This window comes from Bufo gargarizans, chromosome 1 (assembly GCF_014858855.1).
Source record: "Bufo gargarizans isolate SCDJY-AF-19 chromosome 1, ASM1485885v1, whole genome shotgun sequence".
NCBI classification, from domain to species: Eukaryota; Metazoa; Chordata; class Amphibia; order Anura; family Bufonidae; genus Bufo; species Bufo gargarizans.
In genome coordinates, this window is record NC_058080.1 from 494,562,629 (window position 1) to 494,583,958 (window position 21,330).

Sequence of the window (21,330 nt, forward strand, 5' to 3'; positions counted from 1 at the left end):
CATAACCCTTCCAGTGGACGAGATACTGGAGGGATCTATGGAGAACTCGGGAGTCCACAATCCTGCTGATTTGAAATTCTTAATTATCGTCCACCATGACAGGAGCAGGAGGCAAGGAGGACGGCTCAACAGGTTCGACACATTTCTTCAACAACGACCTATGAAATACGTTATGAATTTTCAAAGCCTGAGGAAGTTCAAGATGGAAGGCTACAGGGTTAACAATGGCAGTGATCTTATATGGACCAATAAATCTTGGGCCCAACTTCCAAGAAGGTATTCTAAGGCCTCATGCACACGACCGTATGTATTTTACGGATGACATCTGTGTGCATTCCGTATTTTGCGGAACGGAACATCTGGCCCCTAATAGAACAGTACTATCCTTGTGCGTAATGCACTATTTTTTTGTGGAACGGAAATACAGACATACGGAAACGGAATGCACACGGAGTACCTTCCTTTTTTTGAGGACCTATTGAAATGAATGGTTCCGTATATGGTCTGCAAAAAAAAATAATTTACGGACACGGAAAGAAAATACGCTCGTGTGCATGAGCCCCAAGCTTAATGTTTCTTGTGGACAGCCACACAGAATCACCCACTCTCAGGTCCGGACCATTCATACGTCTCCTGTCAGCCACACGCTTATACCTGTTGCCCATCTTTTTCAGGTTATTTTAAATTTTCCACCAAATCGAAGACAAAGAAGAGGAAAATAGTTCCTCCTCAGGAATATCGGAAGTTTGAGAATCAGAAAATGTTCCAAACTGAGGATGGAAACAAACTGTGTCACCCGATCAGACACCACATCAGAGGGAATGTCATGTAGTTTCACAACATTCGTCGACAAACATCTGTGGAAGAGTTTTGGCAATAGGTAGAGCAGGCAATGCTATAAAATGCGCCATTTTGCTAAACCAATCAACTACCACTAGGATCACGTTTTTTCCCGAATAATTCAGTAAATCCGTGATAAAGTCCATGGACAAATGCGTCCAAGGTCTGGACGGGATGGGTAACGGAAGAAGAGATCCAGAAGGCCGAGTATGTGTCACCTTAGCACGAACACAGGTACAACACATAGTCCTGAACACACTTACGCAGCCCCAGCCACCAAAATCTGTGCGAGATTAAATCGACAGTGGATCTACTCCCAGGGTGACATAAGTCTGAAGTAACAAAGGAAACAAGGAAAGCTGCGTGACAAAGCATCTGCTTTGACGTTCTTAACCCCAGGGCGGTAGGTGACAATGAAGTTAAATCTGGTGAAAAATAGCGACCATCTGGCCTGCCTTGGATTCAGTCGTTTAGCCGACTCAAGGTAAGCCAGATTTTTGTGATCAGTAATTACCGTAATAGGATGAATTGCTCCATCCAACCAATGGCGCCATTCTTCAAAAGCCAACTTAATGGCCAGCAATTCCCTATTACCCACGTCATAATTTCTTTCAGCAATAGAGAGTTTTTTTAGAGAAAAAAAAGCACATGGGCGCCATTTACTAGATGAAGGACCTTGCGACAAAACTGCTCCCACCCCTACCTCAGATGCGTCAACCTCTACAATGAATGGCTGAGACACGTCCGGTTGTACCAGAATAGGGGCTGAAGCAAAACATTCCTTCACAGCAGAAAAGGCTTGTAATGCCACCCCAGACCAAACAGAGAAATCAACCCCCTTCCTAGTCATGTCTGTTAAAGGTTTAACCACAGTTGAATAGTTCAAGATGAATTTACTGTAGTAGTTGGTGAATTCCAAAAACCGCATAAGCGCTTTCAGATTTTCGGGTCGATCGCAGTCTAACACCGCACAGACTTTCTCGGGATCCATACGAAAACCTGAGGATGAGTGCAGGTAACCAAGGAATTGTACTTCCAGGACAGCAAAAACACATTTTCCCATCTTCGGATACAATTTATTCTCTCTTAGGATCTGTAACACAGGTCTCACATGATCCTGATCAGTCTCCATGTCTGGAGAATAAATTAGTATGTCATCCAGATATACAACAATAAATCTTCCCACCAGATGATGAAAGATGTAATTTACAAAGTGTTGAAAAACCACTGGAGCACTGGTGCACCCAAAAGGCATGATCAGATTCTCAAAATGACCCTCAGGGGTATTAAAGGCCGTGTTCCATTCGTCCCCCTCTTTTATCCTTACCAAATTATATGCCCCCCTCAGATCCAATTTAGAGAACACCTTGGCACCGACAATTTGATTAAACAAATCCGGAATCAAAGGAAGGAGGTAAGGATCACGGACAGAAATACAGTTGAGCTCACGGAAGTCCAGACATGGTCTAAGGCAGTGATGGCTAACCTTGGCACTCCAGCTGTGGTGAAACTACGATTCCCAGCATGCTCCATTTATTTCTATACAGTTCTGAGAGCAGCCAAGCAAGGGTGGCATCTAGGGAGTTGTAGTTTTACCACAGCTGGAGTGCCAAGGTTAGCCATCACTGGTCTAAGGGTACCATCTTTTTTTTTTTTTACAAAGAAAAACCCAGCAGCCACTGGGGATTTGGATGGTCTGATATGCCTCTTCGACCAAACTCTCAGTGATATACTCTCGCATAGCTTTTCTTTCGGGCTCCGAAAGATTATACAACCGAGATTTGGGCAGTTTAGCTCCAGGAAAAAGATTGACGGGACAATCATACTCCTGATGCGGGGGTAACTCCTGGTTACCACTCTCAGAAAACACATCAGAAAATTCGGAAATGAACGAGGGTACAGTTTTAGTGGTGACCACAGAGAAAGACGCATTAAGACCATGCAAAAATCACTCCAATCGAGAATCTATCTCGCTTGCCAGTTGATGGTAGGGTTATGTTTGCTTAACTATGGTAAGCCCAAGACCATCGGAGCAGGCAGACCCTCCAACACATAACATGAGATAGATTCCTGATGGAAATCACCCACTTTTAAATGGATGTCATTTACCACCTGCAACAGGCATTTTGGGGTAAGAGGTGCAGAATCAATTGCAAAGACAGAAATGCTTTTCTCTAGTGCACTAGTAGTCAACCCATGAATATGAACAAACTGTCCATCAATCAGGTTAACCCCAGCCCCACTGTCGATAACTATATAGATTTCCACAGTTTTGGATTCTAGCGCCACCTCGGCAGACAGTAGAAATCGGGTACTACCAGTAAACGACAAAAGTACGTTTTCTTGCTCCCCATCCATACCACCAAACGTAATTTGGGGATTAAGCGTTTTTATTTTGTTTACACCTTGAGGCAGAATGTACGGGACAAATATTCACGAAATGTCCCTTTTCTTCACAACAAAAATAGACTCCCTTCATATAACTAGAGCTCTTACCAGCAGTCCCAGGAGTAGCACCCCCTAACTGCATAGGCTCCTCAGCAAGGCGTAAACAACAGGTGTCTCTTTACCATAAGTGTCAAAGGAAGCCCCCACCTTATTTGACAGTACGTCCTGAGGGTGAGGACACTTAGATCTCCCTCTCAGGCGTCTATCCAGACATACAGCGAGGGACATAGCTGCTTCCAATGACTCAGGTTTTTCTTGAAAGGTCAACAGCGTCCTGCAGCCTCTCAGATAGACCCTAACAGAACTGGCTACGGAGAGTAGGATCATTCCACTCCGTATCCGTTGCCCATCTCCTAAATTCAGAGCAATAGATCTCCGCGTAGCGCTCTCCCTGCCTTAAACCACGTAACTTGGTCTCAGCCTGAGAGATCCAATCCAGGCTCATCATAAATAAGACCCAAGGCTCTGAAAAATTCATCTACCGACTGGAGGGACGGTGATCCGGTCGGCAGTGAAAAAGCCCAAGACTGTGCATCATCCTTAAGCAAAGAAATGATCATACCCACACCTTGACATTCATCCCCAGAAGAGTATGGACGCAGCTTAAAGTACAACTTACACGATTCACTGAACCTGAATGAAATTGTCACTACCCCCAGAAAATCTGTCCGGGAGGGCAACCTTAGGTTCAGGGCAGGCCTGGTACCCACCATCGGAACCAACCTGCCTGTGGTCTCTGAATCCGTAAGACTGTCGCGCGGAGGTCAGCTACCTCCAATGACAGTCCCTGCAGATGTTCGACCAGTGCAGACATAGGAGCCATAGCTGCAGTGACCTGAACGAAATGGCGGTTTTTAGGGCGGTAGATTATGTCACGATCAGTGTGGGGGGGGGGGGGGGGGGGGACGGGACTCCACACTGAACACAGGAGGGAAGGGTAACAGTAACTGGGCCTGGAAACTAGGGAAGGAACAGGTCACCTCCTAAACAACCCTAATCCGGGCCATAACTACCTATCAATATGAATAGTCCTTGAAGGTAGGAATATTCATATGCAGGATACCTAGGCCCTTATTTCCCTATAAGGCCCTGGAAAAGGTTAGGACCAGAGAAACCCCATTCCTCCCCAGATGGACAAATGGAAGTCTCTGTCTCAGGCCCAGATACAAAAAACAGGGAATATAACAAACACAAACAAACGCCACACTTAGATGGACGAGGAGGAACACCAGAGACAACCTCAGACCAGCTCAGCCAAACCCAAGTGAAGCTATCTACCGCATAGTCAGAAGGGTGTGGTCAGACTATAGAGGGTAGAAATGACCACTGAGCAACAGCTGAGAAAAGGGAAGTGGTCATTAACCCCATCAACACTGAATCAAGAGCAATCAAGGAGGCTGTTAGATTTCTCCATGCTTAGCCAGTCTCCTTGAGCTCCTGATATCAGTCACCCGAGGGAACATGACAGTCATCTCGCATTATTGATGGCGAGATTAGACAACCCCTTTAAGTTAACCCCTTAACAACCCATGATGCATCCATACATGAGGAGTTCTGGCTGTATAATACAGCTGAAACCCGACCACAATGACCGGAATCTGAGATAACTCTGATTCTGGTAATTTAATCCCTCAGATGCTGTGGTCAATAGCGACTGTGGCATCTGATCAGTTAGATTGGAGCCCCTACAAGTGAAATCACCCCCTTTCCCAATTTTACTTAAAAAAATAACATAATATGTATTGCCACGTCTCAAAATGCCGTATTAAAATAAATAAATATTTTTTTCTGCACGGTGAATCTTGTAAAGATCTAAAAATGCACAATTCACAATTTTTTGGTCATGTCCCACCCTCAAAAATGTTTATAAAAATTAATCAAAAAGACATATGTACCCCAAAAAGATACCAATAAAAATTACAGCACGCCCTGCAAAAAAAAGCACTCACACCAATGTAGACAGAAATATAAGAAAAGTTTTTTTTATTAGAGGCCTAAGAAGCATATGAATTTGGCATTGCTGTATTCATAACGATCCCCAGAATAAGCTCATTATGTCTTTTGTAGAGCTCAGTGAACTTCATAAAAACAGCTGGCAGTCTTAACTATCCGCAAGAGTGGGATTGCAGTAAGTGGCGGGGGCTGTTCAAATATCAAGCCTTTTCTTGATACACCCCTGGTCGCATCATAGACGTCATGTCAACAACATGTGAAGATGCAGCCAATCATTAGCCTACGTGGTGCACCCGACAAGGCCAGTAACCGGCTGCAGTGGTCACGTATTGTCGACATAACATCACTGCCACAGCCAGGTAAATAGAGCCTGGCCAGGAGAACTGGAGAAGTGGCACAGGATCCATGAGGTAAGTACTTACCTGTTCTTTAATTAAGGCAGATCTGGGGATTGTCTGGTTTCCTCCTGAAACCAGACAATCCCTTTAAATAGGATGAGAAAATCAAACTAATAGATGTAAACCCAAGACAATTTTTAAAAACCCCAGAGAATCATTCTAGCAATTTATCTGTAATACACCTCTGTGGTTATATCAGTGGTACTCACACAGTCTTCATCCTGAAGGACATTCACGATTCTTTGAAGAATCTCCTCTAGGACCCTATGTGCAATGTCAGAGATTAAAAGAGTCTTTCAGTAATAACTGCAGTGTTTGCTTGTAGAAGTGCAGAAGATACAGAAGCATTAACAACTTCACTATGCCCTAGTGACAGGTTTCCATGTGGAATATATTTGTCATTTTTCTGTTCCTTTTTTAGTTCGATAACACACTACAGCTTGTAATATAGTAGTTTAGTAGTTTTAAGTTTCTTTATCCTTTAATGGCAAAATTCCCCAAAACATCCCTATCATGCCTAATAACATAGTGGGGTCATTTACAAAGGCTGTACACCAGTTTTCTGGCATGACCAAATCACAATTTTCATGCATTTTGCACAAAGCTTTGTATCTTTTTGCCTTTTTCCATTGCCCTGACCACTTTTTTTTAAGTGGGTGGAGCTCAGCACAAGGGGTGTGGTCACTGCAAACATCGCAATAACAATTATTTATCCAAAAAAACCTGGAGTAAACTATAACGAAATCTATGTGTAAGTTTCAGTTTCTGGAGCATGGACATCACAGATGTGTCAGAGGGCTTCACCTCTACATAAGTTAGTCACACCTTACTCCTACCTAAGGTGCCCAAGGGGACGTCAGTTAATACAGGCTGCCCGGCCGTCTGGTGCCTAGCACCTCCTTCCCAGTCTTAATCGCCGCCCTCCTCACCTCAGCACCTGCCTCCGCCAGATCCGGCCGGCCCTCTGCCAGATCCGACACCTGCGCACTATGCTCAGCCTGATGGACCGTGGACTCCTGGCAGCGGCTTCGTTGAGCGAAGTGCACATGCGCCGCCTGGTGCGCATGCGCACTTCGCTCAACGAAGCCGCTGCCAGGAGTCCGCGGTGCATCAGGCTGAGCATAGGGTTCCGGATCTGGCAGAGGGCCGGACGGATCTGGCGGAGGCAGCGCTGAGGTGAGGAGGGCGGCGATTAATACTGGGAAGGAGGCGCTGGGCACCAGACGGCCGGGCACCCTGTATTAACTGACATCCCCTTGGGCACCTTAGGTAGGTGATTGACCGGTTAAAAAAAACGTTTTTTTGGGCTAATAGAGCCACAAGCAGGTTTAATAAGGCGAGTTTAGGGTTCATGTTATTAGTACGGACATGGGCATATGTATAGCTTATAGGGCTAAAATTTAATGACAGAATCCCTTTAAGCCTCTCCCTTTTCCCATTATGAAACGTTTCCTTGTCAAACCAGATGCAAAAAGCATCTAGACATAATACATATAGGCATGTACCTCCTCCTACTGATGTGACTATAATTGATATTAGGAAAACAAAAACTCCCCCCTTTAATCATACATTCTCCAGTTTTTACCAATACATTGTAACCAAGAAGGTCTCAATGTCCCCTTTTCTGTGCAGGATTGTTAGACTGTGTTTGTACAAGCCATTGCAGACTAACAAATGGCTACTTTCCAGCAGAGGAACAGCCAGTGAGTTCAGCAGATCTGGTCTAGCCGGATACTGCCATGAACCACCAGACCCCATTGGGTATAATGGTTTCCGACATGAGCACCTGGTTTGGGCTGGACAAAAAACAGTGCATGCACCAGTTTTTGCTCATGCTGGAAATTGGTCGAATCCCTGCTGGATCCAAGTGTATGGCTCTATCTGGCTTTTCCTGATAAGGTGAACTATGGCAGGCTGTTCCTCTTCCGGAACAGCCTGCTGAATACCTTTATTGCATATGTGAAAGTAGTCTTACCAAGTGAGATTTTATTGTGTGTATTAACTTTTTTCAATCAGTTTTAGTCTTCCTTTTTCAGGGGTTGTCTCATCTTGCCTGTACTAAGGCGAGATGAGACACAGTCCCAACCACGAGCTGACCGGCAAACAGGGGAGCATGCCAGCACTTCCTGTTTGAGTAGTTCTCATTCTGGTGCATACAAGATACAGAAACAGCATATGACAGCAAGCTATCCTGTTTCCGAATTAGGGTAATAGCTAGGGATGAGCGAATAGAGCTTCTGATCTAAGATCCAAAGTTGATTTGCTCAAAACTTTGTTTTATTGCTGTACGGAGATCCGTCTCCGTACAGCATTAAAATGTAAAGGCTCAGGTGAGACTTTGGTGAATAACTTCGCGATTTTTCAAATTCAAAACCATTTTAAAACTTGGTTCCGGAGTCAGCTTCGGTACAAAGATACCAGCCAGTACCAAAGCTGACTTCGGATTCCTGTTTTAAAATGGTTTTCAATTTTAAAAATCGAACGTCGAAGACTTCGGTGACAACTCATTTCAACTCACCAAAGCCCAAACATTTGAATACCGTACGGACACGAATCTCCGTACAGTATTCAAAACTAAGTTTTGACCGAAGCAACTTTGGATCTAGGATCCGAAGCTCACTTCGCTCATCACTAGTAATAGCATAGCTTGCTGTCCCAGACTGTTTCCATAGCTTCCATGCACAGCAATGGGAGCTACTGAAACAGAGAGCGCCAGCATGCTCCACTGTTTCCTGGCCGGCTGGTGGCCGAGACGGTCTCAAATCTCATCATAGTAATGGCAAGATGAGGCAACTCCTTTAATTGGAATTCACTGCACAGATAAAATCTTGTAAAAACCCAGGCATTATACCCAGCATTGTATAATAAACTCTCACCGTGACTTAACTGAGAAGTTTCTGCCAATCGAAAGATGTTTGAGATGCCTACTTCTGCCCAAAGCAGGGACAAGGGAGAGCAAATGAGAGTCTAATCCTAATAAAACACAATAAACAAATCAAAGTTAAAGATAAGAACTTCTGTAGTGAAAAACACAGACCATTAAAGGGAACGTATCACCTACATTTTATTTTACTGCTTAAAATCAGATACTGAAACGTATCCATATTCTTTTCTGTTTTTATTTTCTCACTGCAGAGGTTTTTGTGTTCTATTTTCTGTATATGATTATGATAAACAGCAGAAAGATTTGCTTTACAGTAGCCACATGGACCATAGTGTCTAGTAATGACTTATTAACTTGTGAGCATGCTCTATGAACTGTGCAGAGGTCTCTGTGCAGGGAGAATTGGGGTACCTGAGACCATTATCCAAAGGGAATCTCTCACCAAGATATTAATTGTTAAGAATACTTAGTAAATCTCTGCCTCCATTGCACTTAAAGTGTAACTGTTGTCTCAGTTTATTTTTACCCTTGAGTAGGGACGAGGATGCTAAACATTCTTGTAATATACTTTATTAGGGAGAGATGCTTCTTTGCACTAGAAAACATGGTGTAAAAAGCCTTCTTAGTAAAGCTGTAGCTGAGCATTACTAAAGACAGTCTGTCTTCAATCGTCAGTCCTACTTAAGCCCTCTTTCACATGAACGATACGGATTAGGTCCGGATGCGTTCAGGGTGCGTTCAGTGAAACTCGCACCATTTTGCAAGCAAGTTCAGTCAGTTTTGTCTGCGATTGCGTTCAGTTGTTCAGTTTTTTCCGTGCGGGTGAAATGCGTTTTGATGTGTTTTTCACGCGCGTGATAAAAAAACTGAAGGTTTACAAACAACATCTCTTAGCAAACATCAGTGAAAAACGCATCGCACCGCACGTAAAGACTAGCAGGGGTCTGGTATAGGCCCCAAGCCAGCCTTGATTGTTTTCCAGAGTGTCTCTCTGGCGCAGCCTGCTGGTCAATGTTAATATAGCATTGACATTAAGATGCAATTTATATAGGGATTGTGCATTGTATTTTAAAAGCAATCAAAAGATTGCCTGTTATAGTTCCCTTGCGGGACTATTAAGTGGTAAAAAAATAAAAAGTTAAAAATAAAATATTCAATAAAAAAATGAGATAAAAAAATAAATAGTTTTGATTCCATTGAAAATGTGCTTTTCCATGAAAAAAAAGCAAAAATAAGATCTCCCCCACATGTTTGGTATCACCGCACCCATAACGACCCACACTACACAAATATCATGTAAATGATCCTCTACGGTGAACGTCAACATTTTTTTTTGCAGAATTGCTTATTTATTCTTAGTCCTCACCAAAAAACTTAATAACAAGTGATCAAAAAGTGGAATTTGTCCAAAAATGATACCAATGAAAACTACAAGTCGTCCCGCTAAAATCAAGCCCTTGTACAACTCCATAGAAAGAAAATGTTAAAAGTTATAGGTCTTGGGAAGTGGTGATGCAAAAAGGTTTTCTTCCTGGATGGTCACTAAGGGGTCTGTGATGTTATTGAGATGATTGATGAAGTGATCTCTACAAAAAAGGAAATTTTTGTCTATTGAGAGTTTAGTGACTAGTGTCAAAATGCAAGATTTTGTGATTTTTTAAAACATAATGTCCTCAACATTGAAATTGCAACACCAAGAAGGGAAACTCATGAAATTATGGAAATGACAGGATTAACATATAAGTCAATGATAAAAATTGAAACATAGGGGAAGATTTGTCAAAACTGGTACAAAGGAAAACTAGTTTAGTTGCTCATAGCAAACAATCAGAGTCCACCTTTCATTTTCCAAAGAAGCTCTAAAAAATAAGAAAGGAGAAATCTGGATGCTATGGACAACTAAGCCAGTTTCCTTTACAGCAGTTTAGATAAATCTCAACCAAAATATAAAAAATATCTCAATATATTCAGTATCGAGTGCGACATGCAGAAGTACATGCACTTACACACCTTGGCATGCTATCTATGAGGTTATTAATGGTGGTCTGAGGAATGTTCTGCCATGCTAAATGCACTTGGGCATGCAAATCATCAATATCCCCTGGTAGCAGCTTCCTTTTTGCCGACCAGTGACATTCTAAATGTGCTCAATGGGAGACAGGGCATGATAGCACGTTTAGGCCACGCAACCTGCTCACAGTAGCATGAGCACCATGCGGCCTGGTGATATCCTGTTGAAAAACGGCTCCTCAGACTGGTTTAATGACCAAATAAAAGTAATGTCGGGCTGTTAGTGTTCCTCATGTGAAGACTAAAGGGATCTGGCTATTGTCACCCCTCATCATAATCCCGGGAGTAGAACAAGTGTGTGGTACCCTTGTGAAGGCCTCTTGATGACGTTGCCCATTTCGTCTCCATACCAATCTCCGGCTCTCATGGCGTCTGAGACAAAAGTGGGATTTGTTGATGAAGAGTATAGAAGGATAGATTTCCATTCCAGCCTCCATTGCTTTCTTGCAGACTACCATGATGGCCTTTGAGGACTTTGTTGTGAGGTCAATGGAAAACATGTAGTTGAACATCTGGTTTGTAGCCCAGTGTTGTGCAAATGCCTTCTGGTTTGTGTAGACACTGTTTGCCCTAGACAATTGCAGTACAGAAAGGGTCACTACACACAATATTTAATTAAGGACGATCCATCCGTACAGAGGTTTGTCTCTATTTATCTCTTGCTGTCATTTCAGTTCATCATTGTTCTTCCATCCATTGGGACATGGAACATTGATCATTGATGACATCTCAGCCTAGGCGTGTAGCGATCTGAAGAAGTGATAAACCAAGGTTTCTTGGTTCAAGGTTTTCGTTCCTCTCAGTTTGCGACAAGTGGTGATAACTTGCAGGTTGACAAACAGGAGGCATCGCACAATCATCCCACACAACTTGATCTGATTTTTTAGGTTTTATGTGGCTAAAGAAAGCTTTGATTTTAGTCTGGCTTTTATGTCCCCTCACACATGCCAAAGACTACATCTACTTGCTTAAAAATTGGTTCATCTGCAGATCTTATTGACACCTGCTACCTCCTCGATTTACATAACTTACAGCTTGTCCTTCTTGGTGTTGCAATTTCAATGTAGATGAGGGTAGATAATGATGGATTTAAACAATAGATTCATTTTCTAATGATACATTCCCTTTAAAAGTGACATCACTAGCATATGATTCTCACCATTATCAGATATGTTCAGGCTCCCAACACTGCTGATTGGAGGGAAAAGTTCCTGTAATATCTGTGCACCTGCAGACCGCAGCTACAAAAGTAGAGCAAAACTAACATAAATGCCAGGTCCTTGTAAAAAAAATAAAAAAATAAAGCATAACTATTTCTATTCAAATGGTTTCTTGGAAAAATATGGATGCCAATCAATGTGACTTGAATTACAGCTTCTAGGTGGGTTACTTTCAGAGTCCTAAGTGGGAAATACACTGAATAACTGGACATATTAGCCATGCAAGAGTCTGAAAAACTTCTGAAAACTCCATGTAGAAATGTCAGTGATGGTAAACAGCTTTTCCAAAGTCAAAGACTCGAGGACTAGTATTTTTGATTCTTAACTTCTCAAAAACAGAACATTATACATGGAGTTGAAAATAAAGAAGTCAGGAGGTACCCAATAAATATGGGGACTGTTGGATGGTCCTTACCGCATTTAAAACTACACTCAGCACTATATAATAGGCATGTGTAATATGTACAATATGTATAAAATATATTATATGCTGTGAAATTTTGTAATGTCAAGTCAGCGAAAAGTATGTACAACATTTTGTTTTAAACTCATTCGCTTAAATTTTTAATCATCTAGTCATGTCTGCCTTTTTTTTTCACATTTTCAGCTATATACAGCTCATGTACTTCTGGTGGTTAACTTTACTGCTGTGATTATTTCCCCTTGTGTGTGGCATGGACAGCATACTTTGTTAGGTATTCTATATGTAACTATTTGAGTCACTCACACTTAGGTATTCTAGAACAATTTGACACACTGACACTTACCTCACAACTGCTTAAGTCAATGTGAACATCCTGCAGGTGAGTGTTGGAACACAGCCCCTGAAGCATGGCTCTGCGTTAAGAAAATAGATTTAGCACACCAATGCCCGAAAATAATTCTTATTCTTACAATAATTCAACTTTTTGCAAGACAACATCCAGAATTGATATAAAGAAGAAGATATGAAGATCTTATTTGAAAAATATTCACTGGGCAAAAATGACGATATATATTAAAGTTAATTTCGTCAGTTAATGTATATGGGACATCCCAACAGTCCCATGATAGGAAAATTCCACAAGAGATCTAGGAATGTTATATTTCAAAGTACTCATTCTTTTGTTTTTCGGTTTGACTGGTATGAGCTAATTTGCATACTTTTTCCCATGGACCATTGCCTGGAAAAATAAGTCTCCATACACTACTATGTCTTGACAATGAGAAACAGCCACCCCCCAAGAGCGCAATCTATGACATCTTATCCAACCAATCAGTACCTACTCTTTACTGATGAGGGGCCTAGAACCCTGAAGCAGTGCTGTCTGCAGATGAATGACTTTGGTTTGGCTGGTATGTGCTAATTTACATACTCCTTTCCATGAAGCACTGCCTGAAAATAAGTCTCCTTACACCAATGTGTGTCTTCAATGACAAACAGTATCTTCTCTGAGCTTTTAAGCTGTCTGCTAGTAGTTTATTACTCTCTCCCCTCTGAATGAAACATTCAGGTCCAGATGAATCCAAGTTGCATATTTATGGAAGAGTCCATAGAGATTGCCACCTAAGATTGCCATCTAATGTGTAAATATTTTTAATAATATTATGAACTTAATAAAATTGTATGTTCTGTGTATCCATAGTATAAAGATAGACAAGGTGTTATTTCAGATGAAGAGAAGGTTCATTCACCAAATGGCTGATTGCTTTGAAGCCTTCATTTTATCCCAGCATGATGGAGCCAGGTTGGGCCTATACAAGCGATAGAGGAGCAAACGGACAACCTCCACCTGAGTTAAAAAGGTACACTTCTCCTCATCTTTCTGTCACATTTAACACCTCTGGCTGCCATGTACAAACTCCCCCCCAAAAAAATCTGCTACTGCCTGCTAAACTTGATACTGGAGGAAGGGAACTATTTTTGGGTGGGAGATTTGAAAAGTTGCAAAGAGATTTCAATATTCAATGTTCCCCACTGTTATAGTTAGTTTCCCCTAATGGAAGGGGTGCAGGTGCCCACAGAGAGGGGCTCTGAGTGCTGCCTCTGGCTTCTGTGCCATAGGTTCGCCACCACTGTCCTAGTGTATCTTATCTATTGGAATAGTGGGTTGCCAAAACAGGGAATCTTAGTTTCTCACCTCAAGAGTTCTGGGGGCACTTTGGTTCCACTTAATGATACATGGGACAGTGACAATGAGCTGCCAAAAAATTTCTCCACAGACGGCAGTGTCTCTGGTGTTCTTCTGTTAGAAAGGAAATAAAATTGTACATTATGTTGCATATTTCACTACTGAAAGTCACATTTATAGCTGGTGAAATAAATAGAAATGTACTGCAATTTAAAAAATGTGTCTTTGCCAAATAAGGATGACAACTCTGAGACTTCATCAAATGAAATGGATTGAGAACCACATCATACTCAAATATAGCATAAGAGCCTTATCTATGATACACTAAAAGTATTCTATGAGATTCTAAAGAAAGCCTAGGACACTCACCGATGTGAAAGAGAATTCTTAGAGAGGTCAAGATGTGAGAGACAAGAGCAACAACCAAGAGCTAATGCACCAAAAATCTGAAGGAAGAGAAAAGACAGCTGAAATATTCTTCACTCATTTTAAATGGGTTTTCTGGGAGTTCAACATTGATGACCTGTCCTCAGGAAAAGCCATCAATATCTGATTAGTTGTGGGTCTGGCACCCGCCTCCCCTGCTGATCAGCTGTTTGAAGAGGCCACGGTGCTTTGGTGGTCGCTGCAGACTCCTAATAGCTTACCAAACACAATGCCATACATTGTATAGTGGCTGTGCTTGATATTGGAGCACAGTCACATTCATTTGAATGAGACTTAGCTGCACATAGGCCATGTGACTGATGACCATGATGGCCTAGAAAGAGGCCACAGCACTCACCGGAGCTCTGCAGCCTCTTTAGACAATGCCGGGAGCTGGACGCCCACACCGAGCTGATATTGATGGACTATCCTGAGAACAGGTCATCAATATTAAACTCCTTGAAAACCACTTTAAGCGTTTTACATTCATTCCTCTATACAACTGATATGAAGCACTCAACTCTAGCCAAACAGTTGTCATATACAACCCCAATCAAGCACTGCTGATATCCCATACACTGCTCCCACACTTGCATTCTTTATATATTGCCTTCATTCCCTTACAGTGTCCACAGCACAGTCTGTTCCTGAGAGATCCAAATAAACCAACGAATTTGGGTGAGACAGAAAAGTATAAAGTGCCTAGAAAATAGAGATTTAGTGGTTATTAAGCAATGGGACAAAGATGAAAATGTAATTTGTAATATGTGTCTTCTGAGCGATAATTGTAAGGATTGGAGAAGACTGAATCTCAATGGCATATATAGATAAATATTTAGAATGGGAATCATGCAGGAAAAAGAAAGACAGATGAACTGCAGAAGATATAGGTACTTGTAAGGATGTGAAGTAAAATATGGAAGAATAATACGACAATGGCTTATGAAGTGGTGGATGTAAATACGTAACCCCAATGTCCAGTATGTATCAGTCTACACTAGAGGTGACTCTACTCTATATCAGCTAAAAGATTAGGACCAATCACATGCTAGCTCTGGTAGAAAATTAGATGAACTGCAAACTAAATTATCTAAAATTATGCATCTGAGTGTTTGGACTTCATGACTAGTCAACATCCATCTGGAGCCATGTTCACAGCAACTGCATAGTCCATTCTCCCCTTGTAGACTGTGCCTAATAACCGTCCATATGCTCCTCACCTCTTATTGGTTCCATCTAAGTAGCCTACTCTCAGTATTTTCCCCTTCCTCAATCATCTTCTTTTCTAGCATGACTAACCCATTGACCAATATTCCCATTCTCTTCTTACTCTTTTAATTTCGCTACTCTATTTAACCCCTTCCTACCACATCTATTTTCCATTTTAGTTTTTTACTCCCTTCCTTCCAAGAGCCATAACTATTTGTATTTTTCCATTCACATATCCATATGAAGGCACTTTTGCAGGACAAGTTGTACGTTCTAATGGCATTATTCTATTTTCCATACAATGTATTGAGAAGCTGGAAAAAATATATTAGTGGGGTGTAATTTTGCCATTGTTTTTCAGGTTTGTTTTGACAGAGTTCGCCATGTGGTAAAAATGACTTGCTAACTTTTAATCTGCAAGTCAGTATGATCACAAATTTACATACTTTTTATGTTTTAATACTTTCATTTTCTTTGCATTTTTTGCATCGTATTCTGGCACCTATAACTTTTTATATATTTTTTTATCCCTAGGGGACTTAAACATGCAATGTTTAGATCACTTATTCCATAGACTGCAATGGTATACTATTGTAGTTTATGGGAGAATCGCTGTGTTCCTAGTAAAAGGGTTGGTCATCCCTAGCTGATTGGTGGGGGTCTGACACCATGCACCCCCACAGATCAGCTGTTCTGTTTGGCTCCGTAGCTGGAAGTCGACGCTGGAGCTACAGAGCACCATCAACAGTGCTCACCTCCATTATAGTGAATAGGAGCAGCACTGCTGTGATCAGCGCTGTACACCTCAATGTTGACAGTGCTGTGAAGTTCCACCGCCGATTTCCGGCGAATGAGCTACACAGAACAGCTGAACAGGTGTGGAGTTTCGGATCACTGCTAATGAGCTAGTGATAGCCTATTCTGAGGATAGGCCATCAATTAAAAAAGACTGGGCAACTGCTTGAAGCCCTGTCACCGATAGCACCCTGCTCACTGTAAATGACTGCTCAGGTGTGGTGGTCACAATTGACCACTGCACCTGAGGGGTTAAATATCCTTAATTGGAGTTGTCTTCGATCAAGAACAGTGGGTTTCCGGCAGGTGTCTGCTGTCTAAAACAGGAGCTGAATGGGCGCCATCTTTAAAGATTCAACATCTACCATCCATGTATGATGGATGTCAAGAAAGGGTTAAGAGTGTACATATTATAGAAGTAAACCATGTACTTGCTATGGCGCCTTCAGAGAGCAGATGCTCAGCTCTTGTTGGTTCCATCAAGAACCTGTGCAGAACATCCCTTCTCCAGAGGAAAAGGAGAAGAGGACAGAGAATCATTCCAAAGAACATGCAGGGCATAGATATGGACACACCAGGCCCTTCTGTGGTGAATGGAAAAACAGTGCTCACTTTGATATTTGCTATGAAGCTCTCGTAATATCCAACACGTACAATTTGTATTACATATATTTTTGGGTTACTAACAGAAGGAACAGTCATCTCCTTTATTCTAACACTACTAAATTTACCACCATCTGTTCTAAATGGTAGTGTATTAAATCTTAACTAAATGAACTGAAACAATCTGTAGCAAAATATCTATACATCCTAATAAAATAAAACATATGACACGTGGACTATATCTGTGACAATAAGTCACATATCTAACCATCTGCTTCTAAGTTTTCAGAAAATATGCATTTTAATGTTAGTTACTGATCATAATATGACATCTACATTATGTCTATATCACTACATTTTGCAGGATAGAAGATACCTTTAGTTCGGCATCTTTCTTACTGTGTTACTTGTATGTTGTAGATGAACATGCCAGGTTCACATGCTTTATTTTTGTCTATTCTAACATTTCATGACATGTCATATGGGTCATATGGTTGGGGCTTATGAGATAACTTTAATGGAAAGATGACTTTTGTATATGGCCACCTCTCAAGCCACATCAAATGCAGTAATACCTTGAGAGCACTCCTATGGATGTGACCCTTAGGACATGTTTGATTGATCATGATATGCTATAATACCTCTTAAAGGGCTTCTTCGGGAATGACTTAAAATGAATGTTAGCCACCTGCCCTAGAAGGGGAGCAGGACTGGTTGCCTAGGAGGACAGGGCTTCACTATACTGCTCTACATAAGATGGTAATGATGAGATCCTGCCTATGATGTGTTATCATGGCTGAGCAGCCTGGCAGGAAAACTCACCAATATGTAGTATATGGAAGTACCAGAGCCTAGTGTGTAGTAAGCCCCCTCATTCCTAGGCAACTTTTCAAGTGGAGACAACAAGTCCTGCTCTCATTCTAGGCCAGGTTACTGGTGGCCATTTTAAATAGTTTACAGGGAACCCCTTTGAATCAGCAGTTCCTTAAATATGAATGATATATATATTAGTAAAAGATGATGCAGATAAGGATATAGAAGTACCACTAAAAGGTGCATGTGTAAATGAAAATGCTAAGGAAACAATAAAAATGAGCAAGCAAGGGAGTTGTAATGGATGGGGATGTGATGTGTACAACTTTTATAGAAGGATACAGTGTGTGAGTGATAGATTGAAGCAGGATGGGTAATAATTAAAGGGAGTGCATGCATGATATTAGATACGGTAGTAGTAGGGGATGACCTGCATGCAGATAAGATGTAGAGACAGTGAAGAATTAGGTGGGGGTTATAAATGCATGCTGATATATGGGTAGTGTTGTTAGGGGTCAGTCTCACATTGGTCTCCTCGCTCCCGAGAAGTCCAGGGTTCTTACTGAGGGTCAGTGAGTGCAACGAGGAGGAGAAAAGAGCATTCTGGCAGAGAGACTGACACAGAGAGAGTGCTCCTACAGAAAGAAAGCCCAACAATAATAACGTACATGTAGAGCATTGCACATGCCAGGTTATCACACACACCGTGCCACAGTCGTCCAGTTTCTCACAAACAAGAACACAATTTAGGCAAGCACGGTAAGATATTATAAAAGAGTGCCACAGTTACATGCAGGAAGATGGCAGGCATTAATGTACCTCTCGCGGTGATGTTTGTTTTACTCAAATTGAGGCTCCTAAGTCCAGCATGAAAATACAGGAATTGCTGGGAGAGAGCAGAGATCCCTGAAAACAGCAAAAAAATTATGTAACTAGGGCTTTCACACATCAGAGACCTTTATAGCTCCTCACCCAAAAATAGAAGGCCCAGAACTTTTTGCCCTCCCACCAATTATAGGAGATAAATGTGGCGTGAGCTTCTGCCCCCTTTCGCCATACCTCATTTGCTAATTTTTCTTTGATCTTAGAGAGTGGGAGACATGTACAGGTTAGGCTTGTTCACATCTGCTTTGTGGGCTCCATTCAGGGCCTCCATCACAGATTCCACCAAAAACAGCAGTTAGAAATATCCTGCATGTAGGACTTTTTTCTCAGCTAAAAAAAGCAGACTCCTGGACAGAAATCAAATGGATCCCATTATAGTCAATGGGATCTGTTAGGCTCTGTTCCTTTCAGTTATGTGCGAATCTTCTGTTATTTTCATTGTTCTGTTCCTATAATGGAGCAGAACAACGGAAATCAATAATGCTGGCGTGGAAGAGGCCTAACACAACCCATAGCAAGGGAAGATGAGTCTAGCTCGAGCTGGCCCCTATTGTTGTATGGGCCCCAAGCAACTGCATAGGCTGCCTGTAGGGTAAATATGCCCTAGGCCAGTGATGGCGAACCTTTTACAGACCGAGTGCCCAAACTGTAACATAAAACCCACATATTTATCGCAAAGTGCCAACACCGCAATGTAACCTGAATACTACAGTCCAGTATAGTATATATATCATTTAGCTATAATAGCCTGCCTACATTTAGTGCGCTGCTTGTGCTGTTCATAGCGCGCTGTGCGCTGATAAATGGCAGGAAGATTCTAAGGCATATTGATACGGCTTAGACATTTTCAAGGGTGTGGGTGCCCACAGAGAGGGCTCTGAGTGCCGCCTCTAGGCACCCGTGCCATAGGTTCGCCACCACTGCCCTAGGCAGTCATTCAGTGGATAGTTGTGGACAATGTAATGCAGTCCTTTAGCAGAAGGAGTGTCTATTCATAAGGGTGACTACAGGAATGGAAAAAACTCTCTGCATCCCAAGAAATAAAAGGGGATTTGAGGTGGTTGTTAACTAGGTTTAGTGGTTGGAGTAATTATGTTGAGATTCTCTTTAAGGAGCATCTGTCAGCAGGATCAACCCGTTATAATGCCTGGCAGGGCTGATTCTGTTCTATAAAAGCATACTTTACTTAGCAGATCCATGATACTGTTAATGAGAAATATTTATTTTAATTATTAGGGCTTAAAGGGGTTGTCCCATGAAATACATTCTACAGTTTTCAAACCAGCACCAGGAACAGAATACTTTTGTAATTGCATATAATTAAAAATGTATTATAGCTACTAAGTTATTCAATTAAATCTATCTGTATAGCGCCACCTTCTGTTTGCTCTTTTTCTAATTTCTCTGTCCTCCAACTGCCACCAGTTGCAGCAGCAAGGACATGCCCCCTTAAAAGGACAGACTACCTAAGGTGATAGCTTTGAAATAAATCTAGTAGAACAATTGGAGCATTGAATGGGGAGACGCCTGGATATATGTGAGCTACAGGGCTGGTTTGAGCTTTGTCAGAAAGAGGCACTACAGGTGAAACTCGAAAAATTAGAATATTGTGCAAAGTTCATGTTTTTCAGTAATGCAACTTAAAAGGTGAAACTAACATATGAGATAATTACATGCAAGGCAAGATATTTCAATCCTTTATTTGTTATAATTTGGATGATTATGGCTTATAGCTTATGAAACCCCAAAGTTACAATTTTGAGGTACCCTTTGCTCAGGGGATATGGATTAATTAGGCCTCGTTCACATCACCGTTTCTCCTTTCCGTTCTCTGTGAAACGGTGATGTGAACAAAGCCTTAGCTGACTGGAGTGTGACACTTTGAGCCAAGAAAATTGAACCTTTTCACAAAATTCTAATTTTAAGCTGCATTAATGCAATTATTTTTAATTTGCATTACTGAAATAAATGGACTTTTGCACGATATTCAAATTTTTAAAGTTTCACCTGTATATGATCTGATATTTTTTTTTTACATTACTGATGGGACAACCCCTTTAAAGTGCTCTGAGGGATGGGCCCTAGCCTCTCGGTGCCCCTTATCTCCTCCTCTCTGCAGCACTGGGCACTCTCCCTTCATTTGATTGACAGGTCCAGTCAAGATGACACTACTGGTGTTTGCCCCTGGAGGACAACAGGATAATCAGGGTCAGCTCTACTAGGCATTATGGCTGGTTTAATAGGGCTGCTCCTGCCGACAGAACAATTTACCCACAATGAACATATCATTTATATCATAAGTATTCATTTGCTACATAAGAGAAGATAGGACTTACCAATGTATTAATAATATATTATGCTGTATACACATACACAGACTATATTGCATGTGCACTATAGTGGAGGGATTACCTCGGTCTTCCAGGGGGTTGTGTGACAGGTTCAGCGAATGCAAAGAGGAGGCTGCATTATCTGACAATACAGAGGCCAAGCGGAGAGCGAAATCACTGCAGGAGAGAGAGGGACAGAGAGAGGAGGAATGGAAAAAGAGAGGGATAAGCGGTGAGAGAGAAGGAAGGTGAGCGGAAGTGGGTAATGCTGGATTCAGTCTAACGTTATCTCTAGAGATGAGCGAATCGAAGCTGAGGAAGTGGAATTTGATCCGAATTTCAGGA

General features: G+C 41.7%; 1 protein-coding gene across 1 annotated transcript in view; it reads right to left on the reverse strand.

Annotated features, from left to right (window-relative positions):
- Positions 1-21,330, reverse strand: part of CARMIL3 (capping protein regulator and myosin 1 linker 3) — a 95,609-nt gene that overhangs the window by 39,602 nt on the left and 34,677 nt on the right. Inside the window, exons 11-20 of the mRNA XM_044287936.1 lie at positions 21,068-21,162; positions 18,590-18,676; positions 18,296-18,405; positions 14,975-15,052; positions 14,294-14,370; positions 13,934-14,038; positions 12,581-12,650; positions 11,753-11,834; positions 8,516-8,612; positions 5,849-5,903 (exon numbers count right to left, since the gene is read on the reverse strand). Of these exons, the coding sequence (XP_044143871.1) occupies positions 5,849-5,903; positions 8,516-8,612; positions 11,753-11,834; positions 12,581-12,650; positions 13,934-14,038; positions 14,294-14,370; positions 14,975-15,052; positions 18,296-18,405; positions 18,590-18,676; positions 21,068-21,162 (856 nt within the window). The remainder of the gene's footprint in view (positions 1-5,848; positions 5,904-8,515; positions 8,613-11,752; positions 11,835-12,580; positions 12,651-13,933; positions 14,039-14,293; positions 14,371-14,974; positions 15,053-18,295; positions 18,406-18,589; positions 18,677-21,067; positions 21,163-21,330) is intronic.